Below are 23,174 nucleotides of genomic sequence, written 5' to 3' on the forward strand. Positions count from 1 at the left end.
TGGCCCTCTCCATCTTGGTGACCTGCCTGGGCTCCTGTGCCGTGGAACACTCACAGAAGCGCCTCCCTCCTCTCTGTGGCTGTCGTGTGGCTGTCACATGGGCGTCCAGCCTTTCTCAAGGCCTTCCTTGACCGGCTGTCTCCCGGTTTCCGTCTCCCGTGCTTACACACAAAACCGTCCTCACAGCCTTACTCAGGTGGCTTTGTGTGGAGGTGGGAGTAAATCTGTGCAAATGTCCTGAACAGGATTTACTGGGTTGGAAGGGATCGCTGTCCTGAAGGCTGGACTAACCACTGGAGCCCCTGTGCTCACCGGGTAAGCTTTGCCCCACAGCGCGGACGGCAGCATGGCCCCAGCCCCACTGGTCCCACTGGCCCCACTGGTCCCACCAGCGGTGGTGAGCTCTTAAGGCCTCCTCTGCACTTTCCAGTCAATGGTGGCTTTTTTGGTGAGCTTGTCATGATGAGACACCCTGGACGTTCTTCCCCACCTAGAGCTTCAGTCTCCTCCTCTCTACACCCAGACACCCTTTCTCATCCTCCAAGGCTGGCCTCACACACCTTCTCTTCCAGAAAGCCTCCCCAGTGTGCTGTGCGGTCGCTGCTCCACTGTTGTGTGCAGAGTCCCCCATTCCAGGGGGCCGTCCGGCAGAATGTGGGGGCACCTGTGCTGGGCTGTGGTCATTTACTTCCCACACCCTTCTAGAAACATCTTCCTTTATTGTTCAAAATGCTTCATCTGCAGTATGACACCTTTTAAACTTATTTCCCCCAGATCACTCTTGACAGTGTGGTTTTGGCCACAGTGAGAAAAATTCAGAGGCCATGTGGTGGCACCATGCTGTTTGCGGTCTGGCTGAGCCATGCTGTGCAGGGGAGGGTCCCCTCTTGCTCGCCTCCCACACACCTGCAGCTCTGCCTGCTTGGCCTTCAGAGGCCGTCTGTGCCGTGCAGCCTCTGCCCGAATGTCCCAGATCCTCCTCGGGGGCCCCCACCTCTGCTCCCAAGTCTCAGGTCCTGCCCCCACCCCTGCTCAACCCCTTCCCTGGTCCAGCAGGATGAGGCCCTGCAGACTCCTGCCCTCCCCTCCTCCCCCTTTGCCCCTCCCCCTTGTCCTGACCCTCCCCCTCCCACTCTTCCCCCCTCCATCCCATCTCACCTCTCCTCCTTTCCCCTCTCCTCCCCATCACCTGTCCTTCCCCTCACCTCTCCTCTCTCCCTGCTCCCTCCTCCCCCTATATCCCTCCCCCTCCCACCGTCTACCTCCCCTCCCCTCCTCCTTCCCTCCCTCACCACCTGTCCCTCCCCCTGCTCTCTCCTCCTTCTGCCCCTACCCCCTCCTCATCCTTCCAGCTGTTTCCTAGGAACTCCAGGCTTGTTCCCTTGTTTTCACTGCCTCCCCTGTCAACTCACTTCTGCGGATGTCTTGCTCTAATCCAGCCCACCCATCACTCTCTGCTGCCTGTGTGCAGCCCTCCCCTCTCCTTCCCTCTGGACACTGGTTTCCATCATCCACCCCCACAAGTGGTGCAGCCCAGAAAAGGCTAGTGGGGCAAAGGAGTGACATATGGGGGGTGTGGGTTCCCGCACCTAAGCACACATGTGCAGGCCTTCCCCTGGATGCAGTGCCCCCGAACTTGCCAGCACCTTCCCCTGGGCTGCCGCCTGGGGCCATCAGCGGTGCAGCCCCCTGCACGTTGTCCCTCATGCTCACTCCTTGTGTGGACTCCTTGTAAGTGAAGAGATGAGGGGTTTTCTCTCCACGGGGGCCAGGGTCTCTGGGAGGGGTTGATGTGTTCAGGACCTCACTGTGGCTCCAGAGGACAGAGTTGGGACATTGGCGCCCCAGGACCCAGGGATGTGGCAACAGGCGTGACCCACAGCCCCAGGGTGAGGCTTTCCTGGAGGGCCCTGCAGGCTCAGGGATGATGCACACAGCCAGGAACGAGGCCCTGCTTCCATGGAGAAGTCCCTGGCTCTGCCTCTGCCGCCCAGGCTGGACCTTGTGACCTCGGAGGTCAGCCCGTAGAAGCGCCCATGGCCCTTGGTGGTCACCTACTGCAGGCTGAGTGTGTCCTCCAAAAGATATGCTGGAGTCCTGACCCCCAGTCCCTGCCAACGTGACCTTAGTCGGAGACCAGGTCATCACAGACATAATTGGTTAAGATAACTTGGGACAGGAGTGGTGGACCTTCACCCAGTGGCTGTGTCCTCACGTGGAGGCCGAGAAGCCAAGGGATGGAGGGGGCGCAGAGTGGGCTGATGTGCCTGAGCCAGGGGACCCTGGAGCCCCCAGAGCTGGACGAGGCAGGGCCTTGGGAAAGGGCGGGGCCCTGCGGTGCCCTCACCTGGACTTGCGGCCCCCAGCAGGGGGAGGACAGCCCTCCACACCTAAGCTGCCCGCGTGGGCCCGTGTGAACAGCGGCCATGGAAGCAAATACACCAGCCCGCAGTCAGCCAGGCCCACCGGGACATCACGTGGACAGAACTAGTGCCTCTGGCCGCCATGGTGCCTGCCTATGGGTCGTGCCCCGCCAAGGCCCCCTCGGAGGGGTGAGACCCTGAGGATTCTGAGGGCACGTGACATGCCTGACAGAGAGAAACTGTCCCTCTTCCCCTGGGCTCTGAGAACGAGCCTAGCTTTGGCTGCAGAGCTTTGACTTAGCAGGAGTGGGGCGTCTTGCGGGGGAGGCTCCTGTGGGTTCTGCTGTGAGGTCTGTCTTGGGTCAGAGCCAGGGAACACGGCGTCTTCCTCTTGCTTTTCGATGTTAAGTTGCTGTCAGAAGGCAGGGCCTCTGTTGGGTAAACATGCCCGGGGAGCCCTGGGGCGCCCAGCGTGGGTGCTGGCCCAGTGCAGGCTGGTTGGGGGCACCGCAGGCCACTGGATGGGGCAGTGCTCGGTGCCCCTGGCAGCCCCAGAAGCGGTCTGGGCCCGGGAGCTCGGAGAGCATCACCCGCTGTCCAGCCCAGAGCGCCTCTTCAGGCCACACAGCGTCCGTCAGAGCATGTCAGCGGCACCATCAGGCCGCCTCGGGGCAGCGCATCCCACACGCGGTTTCGGGGCCCCCATTTGCATCCCGCACCCCGAGAAACCACAGATCTGGCTCCTGCAGGACCAAGGAGCTGGTGCCAGGCTGGGGCACGGGCCGGCACCCGGGTGGCGGGGGCCGCGGAGCCAGCCCCTCCCTGCTCTTGCACCTGCTGCGTGCTGCTCTGGCCCCAGCAGCGTCCACGCGGCTCCCGGCCTCTGTCCTGGGAATGGGCCTGGAGACCGCAGAGCCCGTCGCGCTGCTGCCCGGCTCTGGGTGTGAGAGCAGGACGGGGGCCCCGGGGCGGGGACTGTCTCGGGAAGGGTCCTCTGGGCACCGCCACGGCACGGAGGCGCCTGCCTGGGCGCCGAGGGCCGATCCCCTCCCAGCACCGAGCCCAGGTCAGCTGCCCATCGCTGGAAAGGGACCCGGGAGACGAGTGTGGATCGGGAGGGAATCTGAGCTTTATGGAGGAGGCCGCTTAGCCGGGGAGAAGGCGGCCTCTTGTCCCAGAGCCGACTCCGCGGTTTCTGCCTGGTGCACACGGGGTGCGCGTGGCTGCAACATCTCTTGGTCACGCGCGGACCGATGGTGCCCGCTGCAGAGCTATCCCCGTGTCCCGGGCTGTGCCAGGGCCGGTTCTTGTTCTGTGACGTGCAGGAGTGCTCCGTTCTTTCTGCAAGGGGGGCCAGGCCTGCAGGTGCACAGAGGGGCTCCGAAAACCCATTTGTGCGCCCTGAAGAACATGCCGCTAACAGATCGCTGGGCCCCGCGGCGGCTTCAGACCGGCTTGCTGGCCGCCGTGCCCGGGGCCTGCTGGGCCTTCTCAGGGCCGTGGGCTGCACATCGCCAAGAGGGTAGATTAGTTCTGTTACAGGTCAAGGGCCTCAGGTCAGCAGCAGGGAGCGTGTCCACGTGAAGCGAGGGAACCCTTGCGACCGGCTGCCGCACGCGGTGTCTCCCGTCCTGCGTGGCGCCCCGGAGCTCTGTGCTCGTGGGAGCCGTAGGTCAGCTGTAGCACCGGCTGTGAGGAGGGCAGAAGGGAAGTGTGTGTCTCCACGGGTGCTGGCTCATGTGTGTGTGTGTGTGTGTGTCTGTGTGCGTGTGCACCTGCATTGTGGCGTGTGTACATGCATGTATGTATGGTATGTGTGTATGCACACACGATGTGTGTGTCCATCTGTGTGATGGACATTGTGCGTGTGCATGCGTGGTGTGTGCACTGTGTGCCGTGTGCATATGTGCACACTGTGGGTGGTGTGTGGTGTGCATGTGTGCTATGTGTGCATGTGCATATGTGTGCGTGTGTGCACACAGTTCTTGCTGCTTCATGCCAACCTGCCAAGTGATCCTGTCGGTAAGATTATGAATAATTTTCACTTTCTCCTATTTCTCAGCAGAACGTGATGAGGTTTCAACAATGAACCTATTTTTACTTGTAGGGTAAAAATAAACTTATTTTTAAAAGCCAGTGTGTGCCTAAGTGATGTCACTTATTTGCTGGGGATCATGGACGAGGGCCGTGGCAGATGAGGCTGGGGCGCCCTAGCCCGTCGGGCCTGCCAGCGGGGAACAAGCTGGCACTCTCAGTGGCCTTTCTGTCACCATTCTTCTAACAAACCCCACAAAGACGTGAGCGCAGGCTGGTCACCGGCACGGAGGGGTGGCCGTGAGGGGCAGGGGCGTGGGCCTGCCAGCACCTCAGAGTGCCCCCGATACTGGCACTCTGCCCGTGTGGGGCCACCCCGCGGGGTGGGGCCTGCGATGCCTGCTCACCCCCCACCCCGAACCCGTGCTCCACATGGGCAGCCGTCCAGTTACGGGGTTGCCCACTCCGTCCCAACACCCAGAGGAGCATGAGCACCATGGTGGGCTCTACGTGTCTCCTCTAGGGTGACTGTCCCCGAGTGCATGTTGGAGCCCTGACCCCCAGGACCTCAGAGGGGCGATCTCTGGAGCCAGGCTCCTGGAGAGGTGTCGGGGAGGCCTCCCCACAGGCTGTCGCAGAGGAGGAGGTGGGTCCGGCTCAGGGAGGACAAGCACCGTCCCGCCAGCAGCTCCACCCGGGGCCCCGGGCCCTTGGATCTCTCCGTCTTCCTTGGTGCAGCTGCTACCCCGGTTGTCCTCAGGCTCCTCCCGGAGGGGGTTTCCCTGCTCCTCTGTCTGGGCCACACACAGGGGGGGCTGCCTGTCCCGAGGGGCGCCCCTGTGCACCCCCACCTCACCCCCAGGGGAGGCGGAGCTTACACACTGCTGGGCTGGCTCGCCCCACGCCAGACCCCACTCCCGACCCCCACCCCGGCCCCCACCCTGGCACCTGCCCGCTCAGGGCTTCTGCTCGCCCTGGCTGCGCCCGGCGCCCCTCTGCGCTGCCCCCTAGCAGCTGCGCCCTCAGGATCCAGGGCACGCAGGACCCGCAGTTTCGGGTTGTCAGCGACTCTGCTGGAAAGCAGCAGGGCGGGGGCCCTGGAGGCCACAGGGTCGCCGACCCACCTGCGACCCCAGCACTGCAGCGGGCCCCATCCGCGGCCACGCTCGCGGGTCCGGGAGCCCTGGAGGAGGGGGAGCAGGCTCAGCCGGGCTGGGCGGGGCCGCGGGAGCCCGCGGAGCAGGACAGGAGGGCAGCGGGCACAGCGGGGCATGCGGCCTCTCTCCGGGGACCCGCACCCCAGCACGGGGCGCAGCTGGCGCAGTTCTCGGAGCCGGGTCAGGACGCTCGAGGGGGTTCTGGTCTCGGGGCCGGCGGTGGGGGCGAAGGGCCGCCCCGGGCAGATGGGAAGGCTCCGGCCTCCTCCTCTGCAGGCCCCCAGGGTGCGCGCAGCCCCAGACGGGCTCGGGGCAGACCGGGCCGCCCCCGGGGCTCCCTGGTCCCCCCGGTGTGGGCGCTCGGGCCACGCGCCCTGCACCCGGCTTTGGGGCGCCGGGGAGGGGACGCACGCACCCCAGAGCCGGCCCCGGCTCACTGCTGGGCGGAGGGAGGGCGGGCAGCCCGCGGGGTCTCGGTGCAGGGCGCAGGGCGCAGGGCGGAGGCGCGGCCCCAGCCGGGCTCGGGTGATTCACATCAAACAGCGGCGCCTTTGTTGGTGCGGCCGTGCGTGCGCGGGCCCCTGCGCTCCCAGGCCGCGGCGCTAATTACAGCCCTGCCCGCGCCCGCCCCGCGCGCCTTTGAAGTGGGGGCCCCTGCGCCGCCGGCTCGCGCCCGCTAATTGCAGCCTCCCCGCGGCCGCCGCGGTTGCTAAGGATCCCCGGGTCCTTTCAGCAGGTCGCCCGGGAAATTACAGTGCGGCTCCCGGGGACGGCACCCCGTGCTTTTGCCGGGTTCACATTAATGTGGGTTAATCTGTAAAGAATTCTAAGAACACGCTCTGCCTGGAGGTGGGAGCCGGAGCCCGGGGCAGCTGCAAGGACGCGCCTGGCGACCCCCTCCCCCGCGGCCTCGGAGCGCGGGTCCTCGCGTCCCCCGCGGAGGCACCGCCGTGCGCTGCGCTTGATCCTAGAACCGAGCCCGAGGCCACGTCGCGGGGGAGGCGGGGGGGGGGGCTTGGCTCTCCGGAGCGCGCGCGGCCGTGGGGCCCGAGGGCCGGCTGCTCAGTCGGTGCTTCTGGGGAGATCCCCGAGGCTGCGGACACAGGGCCTGGGGCTCCCGAAGTCCCGCCCGCCCCCCCGCGAGCCACCCCGCTGCGCCCCGCCCCGACGGCCCCGAAGCGCAGGCGGCCCCGGTGTGCGCGCAGGCCAGGGACCCCGCGTCGGGGAGCCCCGGACGGATCCCGCACCTGACCCCACACCCACGCTGCCCCGCCACATGCCCGCGGCACCGGTTCCCACGAAAGTTCAGGAGCAGCGCCCCAGGGCGACATCGCGGGCACCCTCGGTTATGAGCAGTGAGCGCAGGTCCTGCTGCAGAGGGCAGCTGCCGGGGGCACGCCCCAGGTCCACCTCCCGCGCTGCCCTGCGCTCCCCTCCCCTCGTCCTCCCCAGGTCCACCTCCTGCCCTCCCCTCCCCCTCCCCAGCTCCCCCTCCCGCGCTCCCCTCCCCTCGCCCTCCCTTCCCCCTCCTCTTCCCCCTCCCCCTCCCCTCCCCAGTTCCACCTCCTGCCCTCCCCTCCCCCTCCCCAGTTCCACCTCCTGCCCTCCCCTCCCCCTCCCCAGCTCCACCTCCCGCGCTCCCCTCCCCTCGCCCTCCCTTCCCCCTCCCCCTCCCCAGCTCCACCTCCCGCCCCCCCCTCCCCTCGTCCTCCCCAGCTCCACCTCCCGCCCTCCCCTCCCCTGGCCCTCCCTTCCCCCTCCTCTTTCCCCTCCCCCTCCCCAGCTCCACCTCCTGCCCTCCCCTCCCCCAGCTCTGCTTCCTCCCCTTCCCCTCTCCAGCTCCACTTCCTCCCCTCCCCCTCCCCAGCTCCACCTCCTGCCCTCCCCTCCCTTCCCCTCCCCTCCCCAGCTCCACCTCCTGCCCTCCCCTCCCCCAGCTCTGCTTCCTGCCCCTCCCCCCAGCTCCACTTCCTCCCCTTCTCCCCAGCTCCACCTCCTGCCCTCCCCCTCCCCCAGCTCCGCCTCCTGCCCCTCCCCTCCAGCTCCACCTCCTGCCCCTCCCCTCCAGCTCCACCTCCTGCCCCTTCCCCAGCATCCTGACTTGGTGCACAGGCCAGGGTTTACTGATCGGCATCGCTTGGCAAAACCAGGTGTATTTATGTAGAGACTTCTAGAAGAATCGACACCAAAGCGTTAGAATTGTTACTGTAGTGCAATCTAGGCACCGTTCTTTTTTTGCCTAGTTATATTTTTATATAATGAAAATGTCACACAAATATCGTTTCATGGGTAAGGAGGTGTGTTATGTGTGAAACTTCTCTCACAGGGGAGGAGGAGACTCTGGCGGGGACCCTCCTCCTAAGCATCCTTGACTCCAAGGCAGAATGGGGGTCGACCCCATTCCCGCAGGTTCTGAAGTTCTGCTCCCCAGCAGAGGATGCAGGGAGGAGCCCGCAGACCGCCGGCTCCCCAACCCGGTCCCGTCTGTGTCTGGCTGCTCCGAGGCTGCAGCAGGATCCTGGCCGCCCCCCACCCCTGGGCCTCCAGCTGGCCTGCACGCAGAGGCTCCCTCTGTCCTCTCTGCTGGCCACTCTGCCTCTGTGTCCACCCCGTCTCCTGTCACCACATTGCCTTTGGGGAAATCAGTTTCTGCAACTTAAAGTTTTTTGCCCAGATGGGAAAAAGCAGCAGCTCAGGACAGTGAGACAAAGGCACATGTTTTGTAAATGCACCCAACAAATTTTAGAAAGGTGAGAGCTTGTGGAGGGAGGAATGTTAGAGAGCAACCAGGGAAAATAAGCTGAGAGCATACAGGGCTCGCAGGCGGGAATGCACCCTGAATGCACCTGGCAAGATGGCATCCGGGGGCAGCACAGCCTCGGTGGAGTCTCAGGGAGGGCGGAGTGGAGTGCGCACAAGCCCAGGAGCACACAGGTGGAATCTCAGGGAGGGCGGAGTGGAGAGCACACTCGAACTCACACAAACCCCCCGACTGCAGGACACGCTACTTCATGGATAATGCTGGTCAAACTGTCTGCCAACTCATATACCTAAAAAAATTTATAATTGAATTAAAGTCTACAAACTTAAAGGAAGAATGATGATAAAATGTCAAGTCTAGGGGAAAAAAAAAAATCTAAGGTCTTGGTGAAACCCCATGTTAGTAAGAGAATAAAGCATGGGTATTCAAAAGACCAGTGGATTACACGACTTCATGGCAAACCTTAACAGAAAAGAATGCTGAAATATGCAACATTAGATGTGAGAAAAATATATAATTACAGATAAGAGGACATTAATTTTATTTTAAGAGAATATTATGTTAAATCTTTGGCAGTACACTTGGAAATTTGGAGGAAGTGGGTGATCTCTCTGTAAGAGATAAGTCATCAGGGACACCTGGCTGGCTCAGTCAGTGGAGTGTGCGACTCTTGATCTCAGGATTGTGAGTTCAAGCCCCATGTTGGGTGTAGGGTTTACCTAACAAAAAAGAGAGGGGGGGGGGAGAGAAATGTCATCAATATTAGCTAATGAAGGAGCAGAAAAACAGAATAAACAAATGAAAGAAATGGAGGTCTGTCTGAAACATTTGCCATCGAAAGAGTCCCATCTGGAATTTAATATGGTCACTGCAGTAGCTAACTTTATTGGATTAATGGTATTTTTCTTAGATATGAGGACCCTACCATAGAAATGTTGGGACGTGTCCTTTTTTAAGGAAACACATGCAGAAATATCTAGAGTGAACGTCGCGTTAACAATTTGTGTCCAGATGGCTCAACAGAAAAAATGTTTACACAGGCACATGCAGACATGCAAGGGGTGCACACGTGACAAGCCATCACCAACGGGTGCGTCAGGGCAAAGCAAATGTTTGGTCAAATTTTCTTAGAATTGAAAAGTCTTTAAAAATGTTGCAAGAAGAAGGCTCAAACATTTTCACAAATGAGGCCCAGGTTGCAAAACACAAATCCGTACACTAGTTAGTCTCCTAGAGCGCGGAGAAGCACAGAAAGCCCTCGAGTTAGTTAGCTGGCTTGAGCCAGCATGACCTTACTATCGCCCTACAATCAAGATAGTGAATTCACAAATGGATCACGTGTTATTGAACGCCGGGATACAAGGCCTGGAGTTTCCAGCCTGGGGAGAAAGACACATGGCACTCAAAGGATCACGGGACAGCGATCCAGAGGTGGAGGAGGTGTGCTGGGAGCCCCGAACGAGGAGGCGCTCCCCAGAGGAGTTAATTAGGCCAAGGAGGGAGGAGGGTGTCCAGAGATGGCCCAAGCTGGGAACAGCCCTGGTAGGAGGAGCCACATCCGGGGTATGGGTCTGGGAGAGATGTGCTGGAGCCCAGAGGGAGGCTGTGTGTGTATAGCGGGTGACATGTCCATGCCCAACACCAGATTGGGCAGGTTCAAACTCCAGGGCCTTATAGGCCTTTCTCTGAACACTGTCTTTATTTGGGGATCAGTGGGAAGCCAGAAGGGAGACCAGTCCGGCCAGGCTTGGGTGCTGCAGAGATTGCTCGCATCAGGAGGGGGTCTGAGGGGTGCAGGAGACAGTTGGGCAGTGACGGTGTGGAATGAAAGTGGCTGGACAGGGAAGGTGATGGGTACAGGGGGGCAGAGGTGCTTGGGGTAAGCTCAAAGGGGATTCCCCAGGAAGGCATCAAGGATGAATTTCTGGTTTCTGACCTGTAGCCCTGGAGGGGGAGTCCTTCCCTGAGTGGGGAGCACTGGACGGTGCCCTCTTGACACCCGGGAGCGTGGGGCTGTGGCACATGTTTTTTAGCCTCACGCATCTAGGAGAAGATAGGAGCCTGAGGGAGAGAGCAAGGAGAAGAACGTGAGCAGGAAAGCAGCATTTAAATGAAGTGCTGGTTGGAATCCCACAACATACTAAAGAAAAATGCACTGTGACCCCAGGAACATGAGGACGCCCCAGCATTAAGGGAGAGGGCACTGTAATTAATTCCACTGACAAATTAAAATAGAAAATATGTGAAATCATATCAATTGATGTGTGAAAGCATTTGAGGGATACAGACAGTGATTCGGAGGGGCACCTGCACCCCCGCATTCCCAGCGGCCGTGTCCACAGGGGCCGCACCGTGAGAGGAGCCTCAACGTCCACGGACAGATGCTGGAGGGAGGAGACGTGGTCCCTGCGCACCCCGGGTGTCACTCGGCCATGGGGGCGGGGAGATCTCGCCATTTACACCGACGTGGGGGGAGCTGAGGGCGTGATGCCGAGGGGGGTGAGTCGGCCGGGGAGAGACATGATCCCACGGCCTCCCGCACACGGGGACTGGAGGAAACAGCCCAGAGGGTCACGGGAAGGAGGGAAAGTGAAACAGGACGAATCAGAGAGGGAGACAAACCCTGAGAGACTCTTAATCACAGGAGACAAACTGAGGGCGGCTGGAGGGGGGCAGTGGAGGGGTGGGGTCACTGGGGGACGGGCATGAAGGGGGGCTCGTGGTGTCGCGAGCACCAGGTGTTACATACAACTGATGAATCGCTAAGTTCTACCCTTGAAAGTAATAATACACTCTACGTTGACTAAGTTGAATTCAAATAAATAATCAAAAAAATTTTGAGAAAATGCAGTAGTTATTCCTACTCTAAGTAAAAGAGAAGGAAAACAAATTGGTACACATATTCAAACAGAAGAGCCAAAATTATTCTTATGGGCAGACAGTATTTGTTTTAGAAAAACAGGAGATTCTAAAATCGCTTGGTAAGTTAACGTGGCTAGATACAAGGTAGTTGTATTGCAATGAACCAGCTTTTTTTTTTATACTACCAATAACTAATTACAGGTGGAAATAGGGGGATTATGTTCATAATGATGATAAAATTATAAATAAATGTATAGGACATTTACAGGAATAATTTTACAGAAAATGTGCTGGACCTCTGTAGTCAAAACTAAAAAAGTTTTTTGACGAACTTAATTCGAGGTTGGAATAATCCGAGAGATAGCCGTGTTCCTGAGTGGGAAGACCGTATCATAAAAATGTCCATTCTTCTTTTTTTGTTTTTTAAGTGTCCATTATTCTGAAATCAATCTGTGAACTTGTTGCCACGCGAATAAGTATTTCTCTGACATTTTTGCTTGTTTGATTTTGGTTTTGGAGGTAGAAATGAGAGGCAATAATTTTTAAAGTTCACATGAAAGAGAAAATATGAAAGAGAAGAAAAGAGAACCACCGATACGTTTTTGAAGTGAGAAAGCCAGCGTGTACGCCCTTGATCTATAGGTCTGAACACTTACTGTAAACACTCACCAAAATAATGTGCTGGCAAAGGAAATAGACAAAGAGATTAGTAGAACAACGAAGAATGGACGAGTTCCAAGTGTGTGTGGAGGCCTAATCCATCATGAATGTGACATTTCAAGGTGGTGGGGAAAGGAGAGGCACCTCATACATGGTGCGTGCACGACAGCCTTCTGGAGCAGAGCTCGCCGGTGCATTCCAGCTACCCCAGATCACACCCCAGGTGGCACGGGGAGCCCAGCGGAAGCACACAGCGGAATAGCAGGGACCTCGACAAGTTGTATCCGAAGACCATACTCTTAAGGGAGGTGTTGCTGACTCAATAAAAGTTACTAAATACTTGGCCAAAGACGGGGCGCCTGGGGGGCTCCGGGGTTGAGCGTCTGCCTTTGGCTCAGGGCATCCTGGGATCGAGTCCCGCATTGGGCTCCCCGCAGGGAGCCTGCTTCTCCCTCTCCCTGTGTCTCTCATGAATAAGTACATAAAATCTAAAAAAAAAAAAAAAAAAAAAAAAATACTTGGCCAAAGACAAAAGCATCAGAAAAATGGTTTAAACTAAAGGATCAAAAAAGGAAAAAAAAAAAGTGATGGGGAAAATATCTGCAGCCACCCTTTAGCAGACAGGATTACTGGCGCTGCCATCCTAGGACTCATCTCGTGATGGGAAAAGCAAACTCTTATTCCCTCGGTCAGTGACGAGCCGTTTCTTATTAAATCTCTTCCAGAATCGGATCCCGGCCTGCGCTCCTGCGGGTGGTGGGCTGGTGGCTGGGGCCAGCTTGCCAGGGGTCGGTGGGGACTCCCCGTCACATGCCAGGTGCTCTTTCTTCCCCGGAGACCCTCTCAAACCCCCTTAGCCCCGGGGTCACTAACCGTCAAGTTAGGGCACATACTCCGGAGGAATCAAGGTGTTTATGTTGAGCCGCTGAGGTCACCCACCCCCGTAGGTGACGGCTTAGTCCGACAGGGCCCCAGACTGGGTGATGGGCGGGTTGAGCTCAACGTCGTAGTCCTCTGATCTGACCTGTGCCGTCTCCTCACCGTCCTTCCCGGGGTGGGAAAGGTCCACCGGGCCCGGCGGGGAGGCCGACCCGCTCCGTCCACCTGGCCGTGCTCCCCAGCACTGTTGCCACGTGCCGAGGTGGGCGCCGTGCGTGTTGCTGGAGCAACCCTTGTCCCCAGCCGGGCATGAGGCCCTCCTCTGTCACCGCAGCGGACCCGGGGAGTGACCGCGGGCACCTGAGTTGGATGTTCAGGGACAGACTTTCTGTGTCCCCATGGAGGCGGCGAGCAGACCCGGGAGCGGGAGGCTCGGGCGGGCTCTGAGCAGTCACAGGACAGCCCGGGACCTGCTCTGCTCTTCCCCTGGTGCCACCGGCCTCGGCCGGTTCTGCATCCACGTGACCTCCGGGCAGGGGCTGCGCGATTCCCAGGCCAGCAGCCTGCAGGGAGGACTTCCTGTCTCGCGGTCCTGGGCTCAGGGCCTGCGGAGGGACAGGGACCCCTGCACATGCGTGTCCCCCCAGCGTCGCCGGGCCGGGCGTGTGGCACCCCTTTGCACAGGTGTGGCTTTGGCCCCTGGTTGACGGGCTGTCCCGCCGTGCAGGCCTCCTTGGCACTTACCGCAGGTGTGGATGTTGAGACTTGGAGCATTTAAGTGGCGTGTCCGGGGTGACGTGGGGACCAGTCTGGAAGTTCTGAGCTGTTTTCCTGCATTTGGGCGCAGTTTGCTAAGTTGTGAACGTGAACGGGGTTTCCATTAAGGAGCTTGTGTCGCTGGATCCTGGTGTCACCGGATCAAACGGGACTGAAACTAGCTTTCCCAGAGGGGCTCACGGTAGCCTAACTGGGATTCCTCAGATCCGGCTGTTAGAATACGATCCAACCAGTTGAAGGCCAGCAGGAGGCGCGGGTCGGAGGTCAGGCGGGGAGGCCGCGGGAGTCACAGTGGTGCAGCCTGGGTCTGGGTCGTGCGGGAAGTGCCAGCCCGTGACCGCCCAGGGCCACCGACACCCATGAAGTTCTCACCCACGGGGCCAGAGGTGTGGGAGGCCGCCCGTCAGCTCAGACAGCTGGCCCCCCTCTGCAGGTGAGGCCTACCCCGCTTCTGGGGGGCGGCGTCCCCCCCACGCCGTGATGGACGCCTGCCCCGTGGGGCCGGGAAGGGTCTGTCCCTGTGCTGGGCGGGCAGGGGTCCCCGAGCGGACAGTCGGGGGCACCGCGGGCCTTCCCAGGTTTCCCTCCTGAGGCCTCAGGTAACCAGACCACAGGACGAGGGTGGAGGGCGTCGGGTAGTAGCTGTAGGACATGCCTGTCTGTCTGTCTGTCTGTCTGTCTGCCTGCCTGTCTAGGGACAGAGGGAGGGTCTCTCCGGGCACAGGGTGAGTTTCACGCAGAGCTTTGCACACTCCCTCTGCCTCCCTCTCTCTGTCCCTGCGTCTCTGTCTCTATCTGTCTCTGTCCCCCGTTCCCTGCGCCCAGTGCCCCCAACAAACCCTCCCCGCGGGGTCCGTCCCCGTCACAAACACCCGTGTCTCATGCAGCCTCTGCGCAGACCTGGGGCGGGGGCTTTGCAGACACTGTCGTGCAGCTATGATGCAGACGTCCCTTCAGGGGCCTGTGACCAGGAAAGCCAGCAATGTGGGACTGGGGCGCAGGGCCCCCCCACGCAGGGCAGCTCCCTGCAGGCCCCGGAAGGTTCTGAAGAGGGGTCGGTGCAGGGCAGGGTGTGTGGACGAGGAGCAGCCACACCGAAGAGCTGTGGGGCCTGGGGCGGCCTTGCGGTCCCCAAGGTTCTGAGCGCTGGGACCCCGGTGGCCCCCGGGCCGCGACGTGGAGCTCCCGCCTGAGCCGGGCGCTCCCCTCCCCCGGGCGAGCCTCCCGAGCCTCCTCATTAGCTGTTCCCGGGGAGGACTGGCTTCCCTCCGGAGGGGAATTCCTGAAACCCAACAGTTGACAAACCCACACACCCTCGGGAGGGCCGGGCACCAGATAAAAGCCTTCCTGGCGGCCCGGCCCCTCGTGGGGACGGCCACTGCCTGTCAGCCCAGCCGGCGGAGGCGCTGCGCCCGGCCCGGCGGCGGCTGTCCTTAGGGCAGCGGCCCGCGAGCAGCAGAGCAGCACCGAGCAGACGGGGTCTCCGGGGTTTCTGGTTTGCCCCCAGCTCTCGGCCCGACCGTCTATTTCTCTTTCCTTTGGGAACAACGTGCTTTGCCAATGACTGATCGCGGTGTCGCCGCTGGGATGCTCTCACCTGTCACCTGCAAGGCAGGACCCAGGCCTGCGCGGGGATGAGCTAGGCTGCAGCCCGACCCGCCAGGACCACCTGCCTCCCCCCGCCGAGCCCGGAGGAGCTTGGCTGCTGCCCGGCCGCCTCTGTCCCTGTCGCTGGACCCCGGCATGTGGCCACCACAGTGACTGCCCCGGGGCCCCCTGTCCCCCGCTGCCACCCTGACACGGCTGGCCCAGGTGTCTGAGGAGCAGCTGCCTCCCCGCGGGCCGAGGGCAGGGCCCCTGCATGGAGCTTGGGACCCGGACCCCTCATGTCTGTCCTGCTGATGCTGTGTGTGGCGCTGTTGGCCCTGGCGACCCCAGGCTGGGGCACCCCACCATGGGAGCCCTGCACAGGTAAGGGGGCATCGTGCTGGGCGGAGGGCGCAGCCGCACGCGGTCAGCTGGGGGCCTGGGTTTGCTTGGGCGGCCCCAGCGGTTGGCCCGGGAGAGGCGACGGGCAGAGGGGGCCGGGCAGAGATGAAAGGGCTGGGGGAGGCCTCGCCGTGGAAATGCCAACAGGGTGGGGACCCGCTTCAAAGCGAGAACCCGCCGCCATCTGAGGGCTTCACGAGTACTTACCTGTGCGGCGTCCTGGGGAAAGGCCTTGCACCTGTTCCAGGAATGAGCCATCCCCCTGCGGCCCCAAACGCGGAGAACCCCAGGTCTGCCCGCGCGCCCCCGGGCTGGCCCTGCTGTCCCACGGCCCCCGGCTCAGACACGGGTGCCCCCGAGAGGGGCACTGGCTGGCTCCTCTGAGGGAGGGTCTGCTGCCCCACCGCCACCCCACCCCGATTTAGGAGGCTCTGCTGGCTCGCTAATGACCGTGACATCACTGTATCTTTCTGGAGTTTCTTTCTTTTCTTAATTAAGATTTTATTTATTTATTAGAGAGAGAGAGAAACAGGAGAGCACGAGGGGAAGGGCAGAGGGAGAAGCGGGCTCCTGCTGAGCAGGGAGCCCGATGCAGGACTCGATCCCAGGACCCGGGAATCATGACCTGAGCTGAAGGCAGATGCTTTACTGATGGACCCCCCGGGGGGCCCCCTTCCTGGAGTTTCTACCCAGAGCTTTTATTTATCAAATTTAACATTAAGAACAAAGCGACAGGGAAAGGAGGCCTGGTGGCTGGAGACCCACTGAGCGAGAGCGGCCTCACCAGGAGGTCAGCGGCGTGGGTGTCAGAGCCCCGAGCGCGCCGGTCTGCAGTGTGGTTCCAGTTCTATTTGCAGATCGCTCATCCCGGTCCCCTCCCCGTGATAGCCCGGATGGCCCTTCGTTCCCAGTGGCACGCCCCGGGGGCATGAGGACCCCAGTTTGGAATGCTTGGGGGGGGTTCCGGCGCAGGGGGGAGGCCCGCAGGCCCCAGGGAGCAGGACCGAGGTCCCCCCCAGCGTCCCCGTCCTGAGCTCCTGCCTGCAGCGCCTGCCCTGGGACTCGTGATTTGCAAACTACACAGAAGGCAAGTCAGCCTGTTCCCAAGCAAAACCCCCCGGCCTCGGGGGACAGAAGGCGCGGAGACCACCCCGTGGGCCGCGGGCAGCGGCAGCCCCAGAGGGACCCCCGGGCGGCGCCGAGCCCAGCCGCTGTCCTAGCACACGCAGTCTCCCGGTGGGGGATGAGTCACCGACATGTACCTTCATGCTTCCTGCAGCCCTGGGAACGGAATCAACCTGCACAGTGATAATAAAGGTTATTTATAAAGCCCGCCCCCTCTGCCCCGAAGGCTGCTGCAGAGTTAAAAGATGACCCAGTTCTAAACACCGGGGACTCGGGACCAAAGATAAAAGTCGAGTAAATCGCATTGAACTGCGGTTGGAGTCCTCCCTACACGCTTGCACGTGGCTCATCAGGACTTCAAATGGTTAAAAAAAACAAACAAACCCACTTTGATTCCGTCCCGTTTTGAGAGGCACCTGAGCTTTCCGCCGTGAGGCTGTGTGAGCGAGCCGGGTGGGGGGCGAAGCGCCGGGTGCCTTGGCGGCCCCCACCCTGGCTCCCGAAGTCCTGGCCCCGAGTCCGAGGCGGGGGCCCCGATGACAGCAGCCTGGCGCGATGGCGAGTGACGGTGTCGCCGAGGGCTCCTGTGGCTGGCGGGCCTGGCCCTGGGTGCGGGGGGCGCCGCACTGGGGAGACGGGCACTTGATTCCGCCCCCCCTCGGCCTGCCCTTCTGCAGGCTTCACTGTAAGGCCATCGGGGGGTGGCGGCTGGGGTTTTCGGGCGTCCCCACCGCAGCGGGGCAGTGAAGGTACCCTGACACCTGCGCCTGGGAGGAGGGAAAGTGCTCACTCGGGGCTGGCCCGGGTTTGGGAGGAGGGGGCAGGGAGGAGGGGGCAGGGCTCGGTGGGACGTCGAGTCAGGAGGCCGCGGGTGGACGGAGGGCCGGACAGCCCGAGCTGCGTGCGGGGCCCGAGGTCTGGGCGGGAGAGCTGGCGGGGCGTGCCGGGAAGCCACGGCCAGGGTCACGCAGGTCCTTGGGCTGGTGTGCGCTCACGGGGCCCTTCGGGGGGGCTCGCCGCTGCCAGACACCTCGTACAGGCCCGGGTTGTAGCGACGGGGAGATTGGGTCCAATGCCTGTGGGCGGTGGGCGCGTGGTGCCGACCCCTGCTGTCGGCGGGCTGGGGACTGGCCTTGCTGTGCAGATGCAGGTGCGTCTGAGGGTGGGGCAGGTCTCCCAGAGCCCTGGCCAGGCCGGACAGACGGTGGCGTGGACAAGGGCACTGGGAACGGGGCGGGGCTGCAGGCGGGGCCCCGGGCTCAGGGCGGGAGGCAGGGTGGGGTGGGGCGTGGCAGGCAGGATTCTGGGGTGAGATGCCCTTTCCAGCTGTTGGCCTCCGTGACCCCAGGAGGCAGCCCCAGTCTTCCGACCGCGGAGCCCCCCCTGCTGCCCCGAGCTGGGCCAGTGGCTCTGGACAGGGTTGGCGCAGGGGCCTCCAAGATGCTTGCTCGCTCCTGGAGGACATCCGAGGTTCTGGGCCGCGTGGCGTGTGAGGTGCAGGGCCGTCCTGGGGGGACACCGTGGTGGGCCGTGTCCTGGGTGTGGGTTCTCGGTTGGGGGAACAGCAGCAGTGGGTGGCATGGGGTGATCCCAGCTCGTCTCCACGGAAACCAGAGGCCAGGGTGGCGGGACTCTGCAGGAGCCCAAAGGGGCCTGGCGGGGCTGGGTCACTGGTAGGCTCCGAGGGGCTGGGTACAGGGAAGGGGTGAGGGGCGGGGGTGCGGAGGGGGACGGGGTAGGACGACAAGTCTGGGCTGCAGGTGTCAGGATCACAGTGTCTCGCCTTCATCTGTGCCTGGTGCCCCGGAGCATTGTCACTCGGGAGCAGGGACGGGTGGGCCCCTCCCCAGGACGGGTGTGGTGGTGCCCAGAACCCAGCCTAGGGCACCCCCTCCCCCTGCCTTGTCTCCTTCATTCACGCGACCGGGCGGGGAGGGGGCTGTGCACAGCCCTGGGTATGCACACAGCCTGCCCACCAGCCCAGGCGGCTCCGGAGGAGGAAACCTGGAGGGTGGCGGCGGGGACCCCAGAGGGCCAGGTGCAGGGGTGCGTGGGGCGCTCCGGCCTCCGCCCTTCATCCCGCAGCTGGAGGAAGCAGCCAGGAGGCCCCAGGGACAAACCTGCACTTTAAAAGCTCTCCAGCAGCGCGGGGACCCTGGGGGCGGCCTCTTCTGCATTTCTTCTGGACGTGGCCCCCCCCCCCCCCGGGCTGCTCTCGGGGGCACCAGCTTTGCCCGCGGACTTCCTCTAACCGGGAGCTTGCAGGAGGGTGGCTGCAGTCTGGGCGCGGCGGGGGGGGGGGGGGTGTCCCCTGGGAGGCCCCGAAGCGGTTCCTGGGAGACACTGCGTGGGCACGACGCCCCCTCCTGGCGGCCCCTGGGAGCAGGTGAGCGGCCTCCCGGGTGCAGTTGGGGAGCCGTGGACCTTGCAGGTGGGTGCTGGGGCCCCTCCAGGAAGGGGACCGCGAGCTGCACCTCCCGGGAAGCGGGGGCACCCAGGGTGAGCCCCCCCAGCGCTTCACAGCTGCGCGGGGCTGGGAGCTGCTGGCCGCTGGGGACAGACGTCTGGGCGCTTGTCGCGCTGCTGAGGCTTTTCATTTCTGTGGCTTTCAGCGCCCCGGAATGTGCCCTTGGGGGAACGAGCCTCTCTGCAGGCTCAGGAGGGCCCCTGCCCCAGACCCCACCACTGCCCTCCCCCTTGTCTCCCCAGACAGCGTCGCAGAGCCCCCACCCCTCATTCCCCAGCGCCGAAGAGGCCACCCGGTCATCCCCGCCGCCACCAGGGGGGCCCCCGGCCCTGCCACCCTGACCTCAGTTTCCTTTTTAGAAATTCTCCGCCATTAGGCCGCGACGCTTACTGTTCGCTACTCACGAACGGGAAAATCAGCCACCCCCAGGGCCCGTGGGGTCTGCACCTGCTTCCCGGAGGCGGCCCACCCCGTCCCTCCCCACCCCACCCTGTAACCCCGCCTCGTCGCCCCTCGCCCCTGCCCTCCTAGGTGGATTCTGGGCTCCTGGCTTAGGGGGCAGGGGGCGCCCACTTCTCTGTCCCCACCCTGAGTCTGGGGGAGCGACAGGGGGACCTGGTCCTTGGATATTACCCTCCCTCTGCCTCCTAACACCCTGGACCCGCCTGAAGGCGGTGGGGGGGGGCCTGGGTCTCTGTGACCCCCCTGCCACCTGCCCAGCTGAGTGAGGGGGAGTTGGGCCCCGGAAGCCGGTACCCTCGGGTGCCTCTGGGTCCGGGATAGGGGGTGGGGCGGCAGGTAGAAGGGGCCCTGTGGACTCAGAGCCCAGGCCCGGGCATCGTCATGCCCACACTGGCATCCTCAGGGTGGGCCTTGTCCGCAGCCAGGCAGGGGTGGGCAGGTGTGCCCCGCAAGTGAACGTGAGCTCTCAGAGTGTGTGCAGGTGTGTGCATGTGTGCGTGCCCACGAGGGTGTGAGCGCGTGTGAGCGTGAGCTCCCGTGCCGTGGGGAGAAGCGGGGGCGACCCCCGGGGGTAACATTTGTGTCACTCATGTGGAGGCCCCCTGGGCCTTTGCGCATCCAGGTGCAGGGACATCCCTCTGAGCCCCACCTGGCACAGGGCTGCGGCTCCGGGTCCAGTGGGCGCCGGCCAGGGTGCAGGCTGGGGACCGCGCGTGTTGCGCGTCTGGGGGTCGCCCCGGGGAAAAGGGCACCGGTGTGGGTGACAGGCTGCCGCTGGCGTCCCCGCAGAGCGGAGGGCACTGGCCCTCGGGAGCTTGGCGCTGGGGGCTCCTTCCTGGTGAAAGCGGGGTGTGCGATTTCCCTGAGGGGGCCGCGGGCTCCCTGCAGGCCCGGTGGGTGGGATTCCGGGCCGGGAGCCTCTCGGAGCCCTGACGCCGACCCCGCTACCGGGCGAGGGACGCAGAGGTGATGCGGCTGCCACACTGGCCGCGCCGGGCCGGTCACGGGCGAAGCCACCGGCGGCCGCGCCCCATCGCAGATCTGCATCCTGCTCCGTGGGCGGGAGAACCGCCCGTCAGTGCCTCAGTGGCAGAGCCTGCATCTGTGCCTCATTCGCTCTGAAAGCATTTTGGTGACTGTTTTTGCACGGTTGTGTCCCCTTGACGCCTGCGGTGTTGTATTCGACACACGTGGATCATGTTTCCTGTGCGGGGCCGGGGTTTCAGCAGCAGCCCAGAGAGGGCGAGGACGCAGGTGGGGCTTCCCGGGGCCACCGTCCAACGGGGCTGCAGGGGGCAGAGGGGAGCTGGTGGGCGGGGTCCCAGGGGACTTCTGGCCCCCAGAGCAGCAGGGAGGATTGGTTCCTCACACCTCCCTCCCTGCATAGCAGGGTCCCGGGGGCGGGCGGGGGGCAGGACTCCCACCTGCGTGGGCAGCTCCAGATGCAGACGGGGACTGTCTGGCGCTCGTCTGTGTGCACCCGGTTACCCTGTCCTCTAAGGGGGGCGTTCGCTGTCCACCTTCGGGGAATGGCTCGCAGGGTCCACGGCCTCCAGGGATCGAGGGCGGGAGGCAGCAGGGCAGGTTGGGAGGTGGCTCTGTCTAGGAGGGGGGCCTGGGTCCAGGAAGCCCCAGGACACATGGGGCCATCCGGACTGGCTCCGAGTGAGAACCCCGAGGGTGGCCTGGGTGGGCCTGGGGGGGAGGCGCTGCGCCGGCCTGTGCAGCTGGAGACGGCAGGGTGGCACTCTGGACAAAGCCCCGCAGTTCACGGGGAGACCAGGGTGGACTCAGGAGGCTGGCTGGAGCACAGATGCGCCGCCTCCGCGGTGGTCCCAGAGGGCCCTGGCTCAGCCTCTTCCTAGTTCCACCGCCCGGGAGACAGGCCTGGGGCCAGGGATCCTGCTGCGAGGGGCCACCTGGGTCCCTGACATTCAGCAGGGCCACCCTGTGCTGCCTGGAGGCCCAAGTGGGGACCACAGGGTGGGGTCAGCTCAGCGCCCTTGGAGATGCTCCCAGGATGGGGCTCGTCAGCAACTGCTGACACCAGGGTCTGCGAGCCCAGAGGATCCGAAAACACGCAACAAAACCAGTTGGCGAGAGAGGCCCACAGAGGCATGGACGCAAGGCTGATTGATGGGGGAGGGGCAGAGGGAGAGGTGGAGGGAGGGACAGGGAGCAGAGGGAGGGGCAGACAGAGAACCCCAAGCAGACCCTCCCGCCTGATCTCGAGACCCGGACACGGTGACCAGGGCCGCAGTGAGGAGTCGGAGGCTCGTCGACGGAGGCACCCAGGCGCCCCTGGAGTTAGTTTATTCAGCTGTGTGTTTGGTGGGGAGGCAAACCACTTGTCGGAGGGGCAGAGACAGGGCAGGGGCATGGATGTCCCAAACAACTTGGGGACCCATCAGTGACAGCGAGGGCTGTCTCAGGTGCATCTGGGCACAACATGACACTGTGCACAGTCTCAGGCCTGCTTGTGAGGGTTCGAGTGTGAGCATTTGTGCTGACGAGTCCCAGAGATCCTGCTGGCTTAAATCCTAGGAGGCAGTGGGAGACCGGGGGTGCCCCGTGGTGCCCAGCTCCCCGGAGGCACGTGCACCATCAGCGGGAGCACACAGGACGGCACAGCAGGGACATGCTGGAGGCCTGGCGGCAGCAGCTGGACTGACAGGGGGAGGGGGTGGCGCAGCAGGCGGGTCTGCACACGGGGCGGCAGAGGAGGGACATGCAGGAGGAGGGTCTGCAGGAGCTGGGCTGGCAGCAGGGGGAGGCCTGGCAGCAGACGGGGGTGCAGCAGATGGGCTTGCAGCAGATGGGGGTGCAGCACATGGGCTTGCAGCAGATGGGGGTGCAGCAGACAGGCTTGCAGCAGACAGACACACAGCTGTCTTCCTGGCAAGGGGAGGAGCTGCAGCAAGAAGGCTGGCAGCTAGACTGCTGGCAGCAGGGGGAAGACTCACAGCAGACTGGCTTGCAGCAGACAGGGGTGCAGCACACGGGCTTGCAGCAGACAGACACACAGCTGTCTTCCTGGCAAGGGGAACAGTTGCCGCAGGAGGGCTGGCAGGAGCCGGGGCAGGCTGGTGGGCAGGGGCTGGACCCGCAGCTCGCAGGCGTGCAGAGGAGGGTCAGGCAGGAGGCCGGGGCGCAGCAGGGGGGCTCGCAGTAGCTCTCGGGACAGTCGTCCAGCTGCCAGGAGGGGTCGGGGCAGGAGTCGCCGGAGCCGGGCAGGCAGACGCGGCCGCCGTAGCTCAGGTCGCTGGAGCAGACGGACAGGGTGGAGGCGGCCATGGTGTGGGTGCTGGGGCGGGGTGTGGGTGCGGGTGAGTGTGTGGGTGCGGGTGCGGGTGTGAGTGTGCGAGGTGCTGGGCCGGCGGCTTTTATACGGCCCTGGCGCGTGCTGTCCAGTGTCAGGCGCCCGAGACTTCCCCTTCCTCGTTGGTGTTTTGCCCGAGTCCTGCGAGTGCTTATTATTCTGCTGTATTTACAGGAAGGTCTTTGTTGCCCGTAAAATGCCCATCGTGGCTGCGGACCCCAAGGATGTCCGTCGGGGAGCAAACAGCCGGGGGCACCGCGGACCCCAGAGCTATGGGCTGTGCAGCCGCCGAGGCCGCCCTCTGGGTGAGGGATAGGTT

General features: G+C 63.1%; 1 protein-coding gene across 1 annotated transcript; it reads right to left on the reverse strand.

Moving 5' to 3' along the window:
- Window positions 1-22,140: 22,140 nt before the first annotated feature.
- Window positions 22,141-22,830, reverse strand: LOC121479213 (keratin-associated protein 10-8-like). Its single transcript, XM_041734678.1, has one exon. The coding sequence runs from the start codon at window positions 22,828-22,830 to the stop codon at window positions 22,141-22,143; it is 690 nt and encodes a 229-aa protein (XP_041590612.1).
- Window positions 22,831-23,174: the final 344 nt, after the last annotated feature.

Source organism: Vulpes lagopus, chromosome 20 (genome assembly GCF_018345385.1).
Source record: "Vulpes lagopus strain Blue_001 chromosome 20, ASM1834538v1, whole genome shotgun sequence".
Classification (NCBI taxonomy): domain Eukaryota; kingdom Metazoa; phylum Chordata; class Mammalia; order Carnivora; family Canidae; genus Vulpes; species Vulpes lagopus.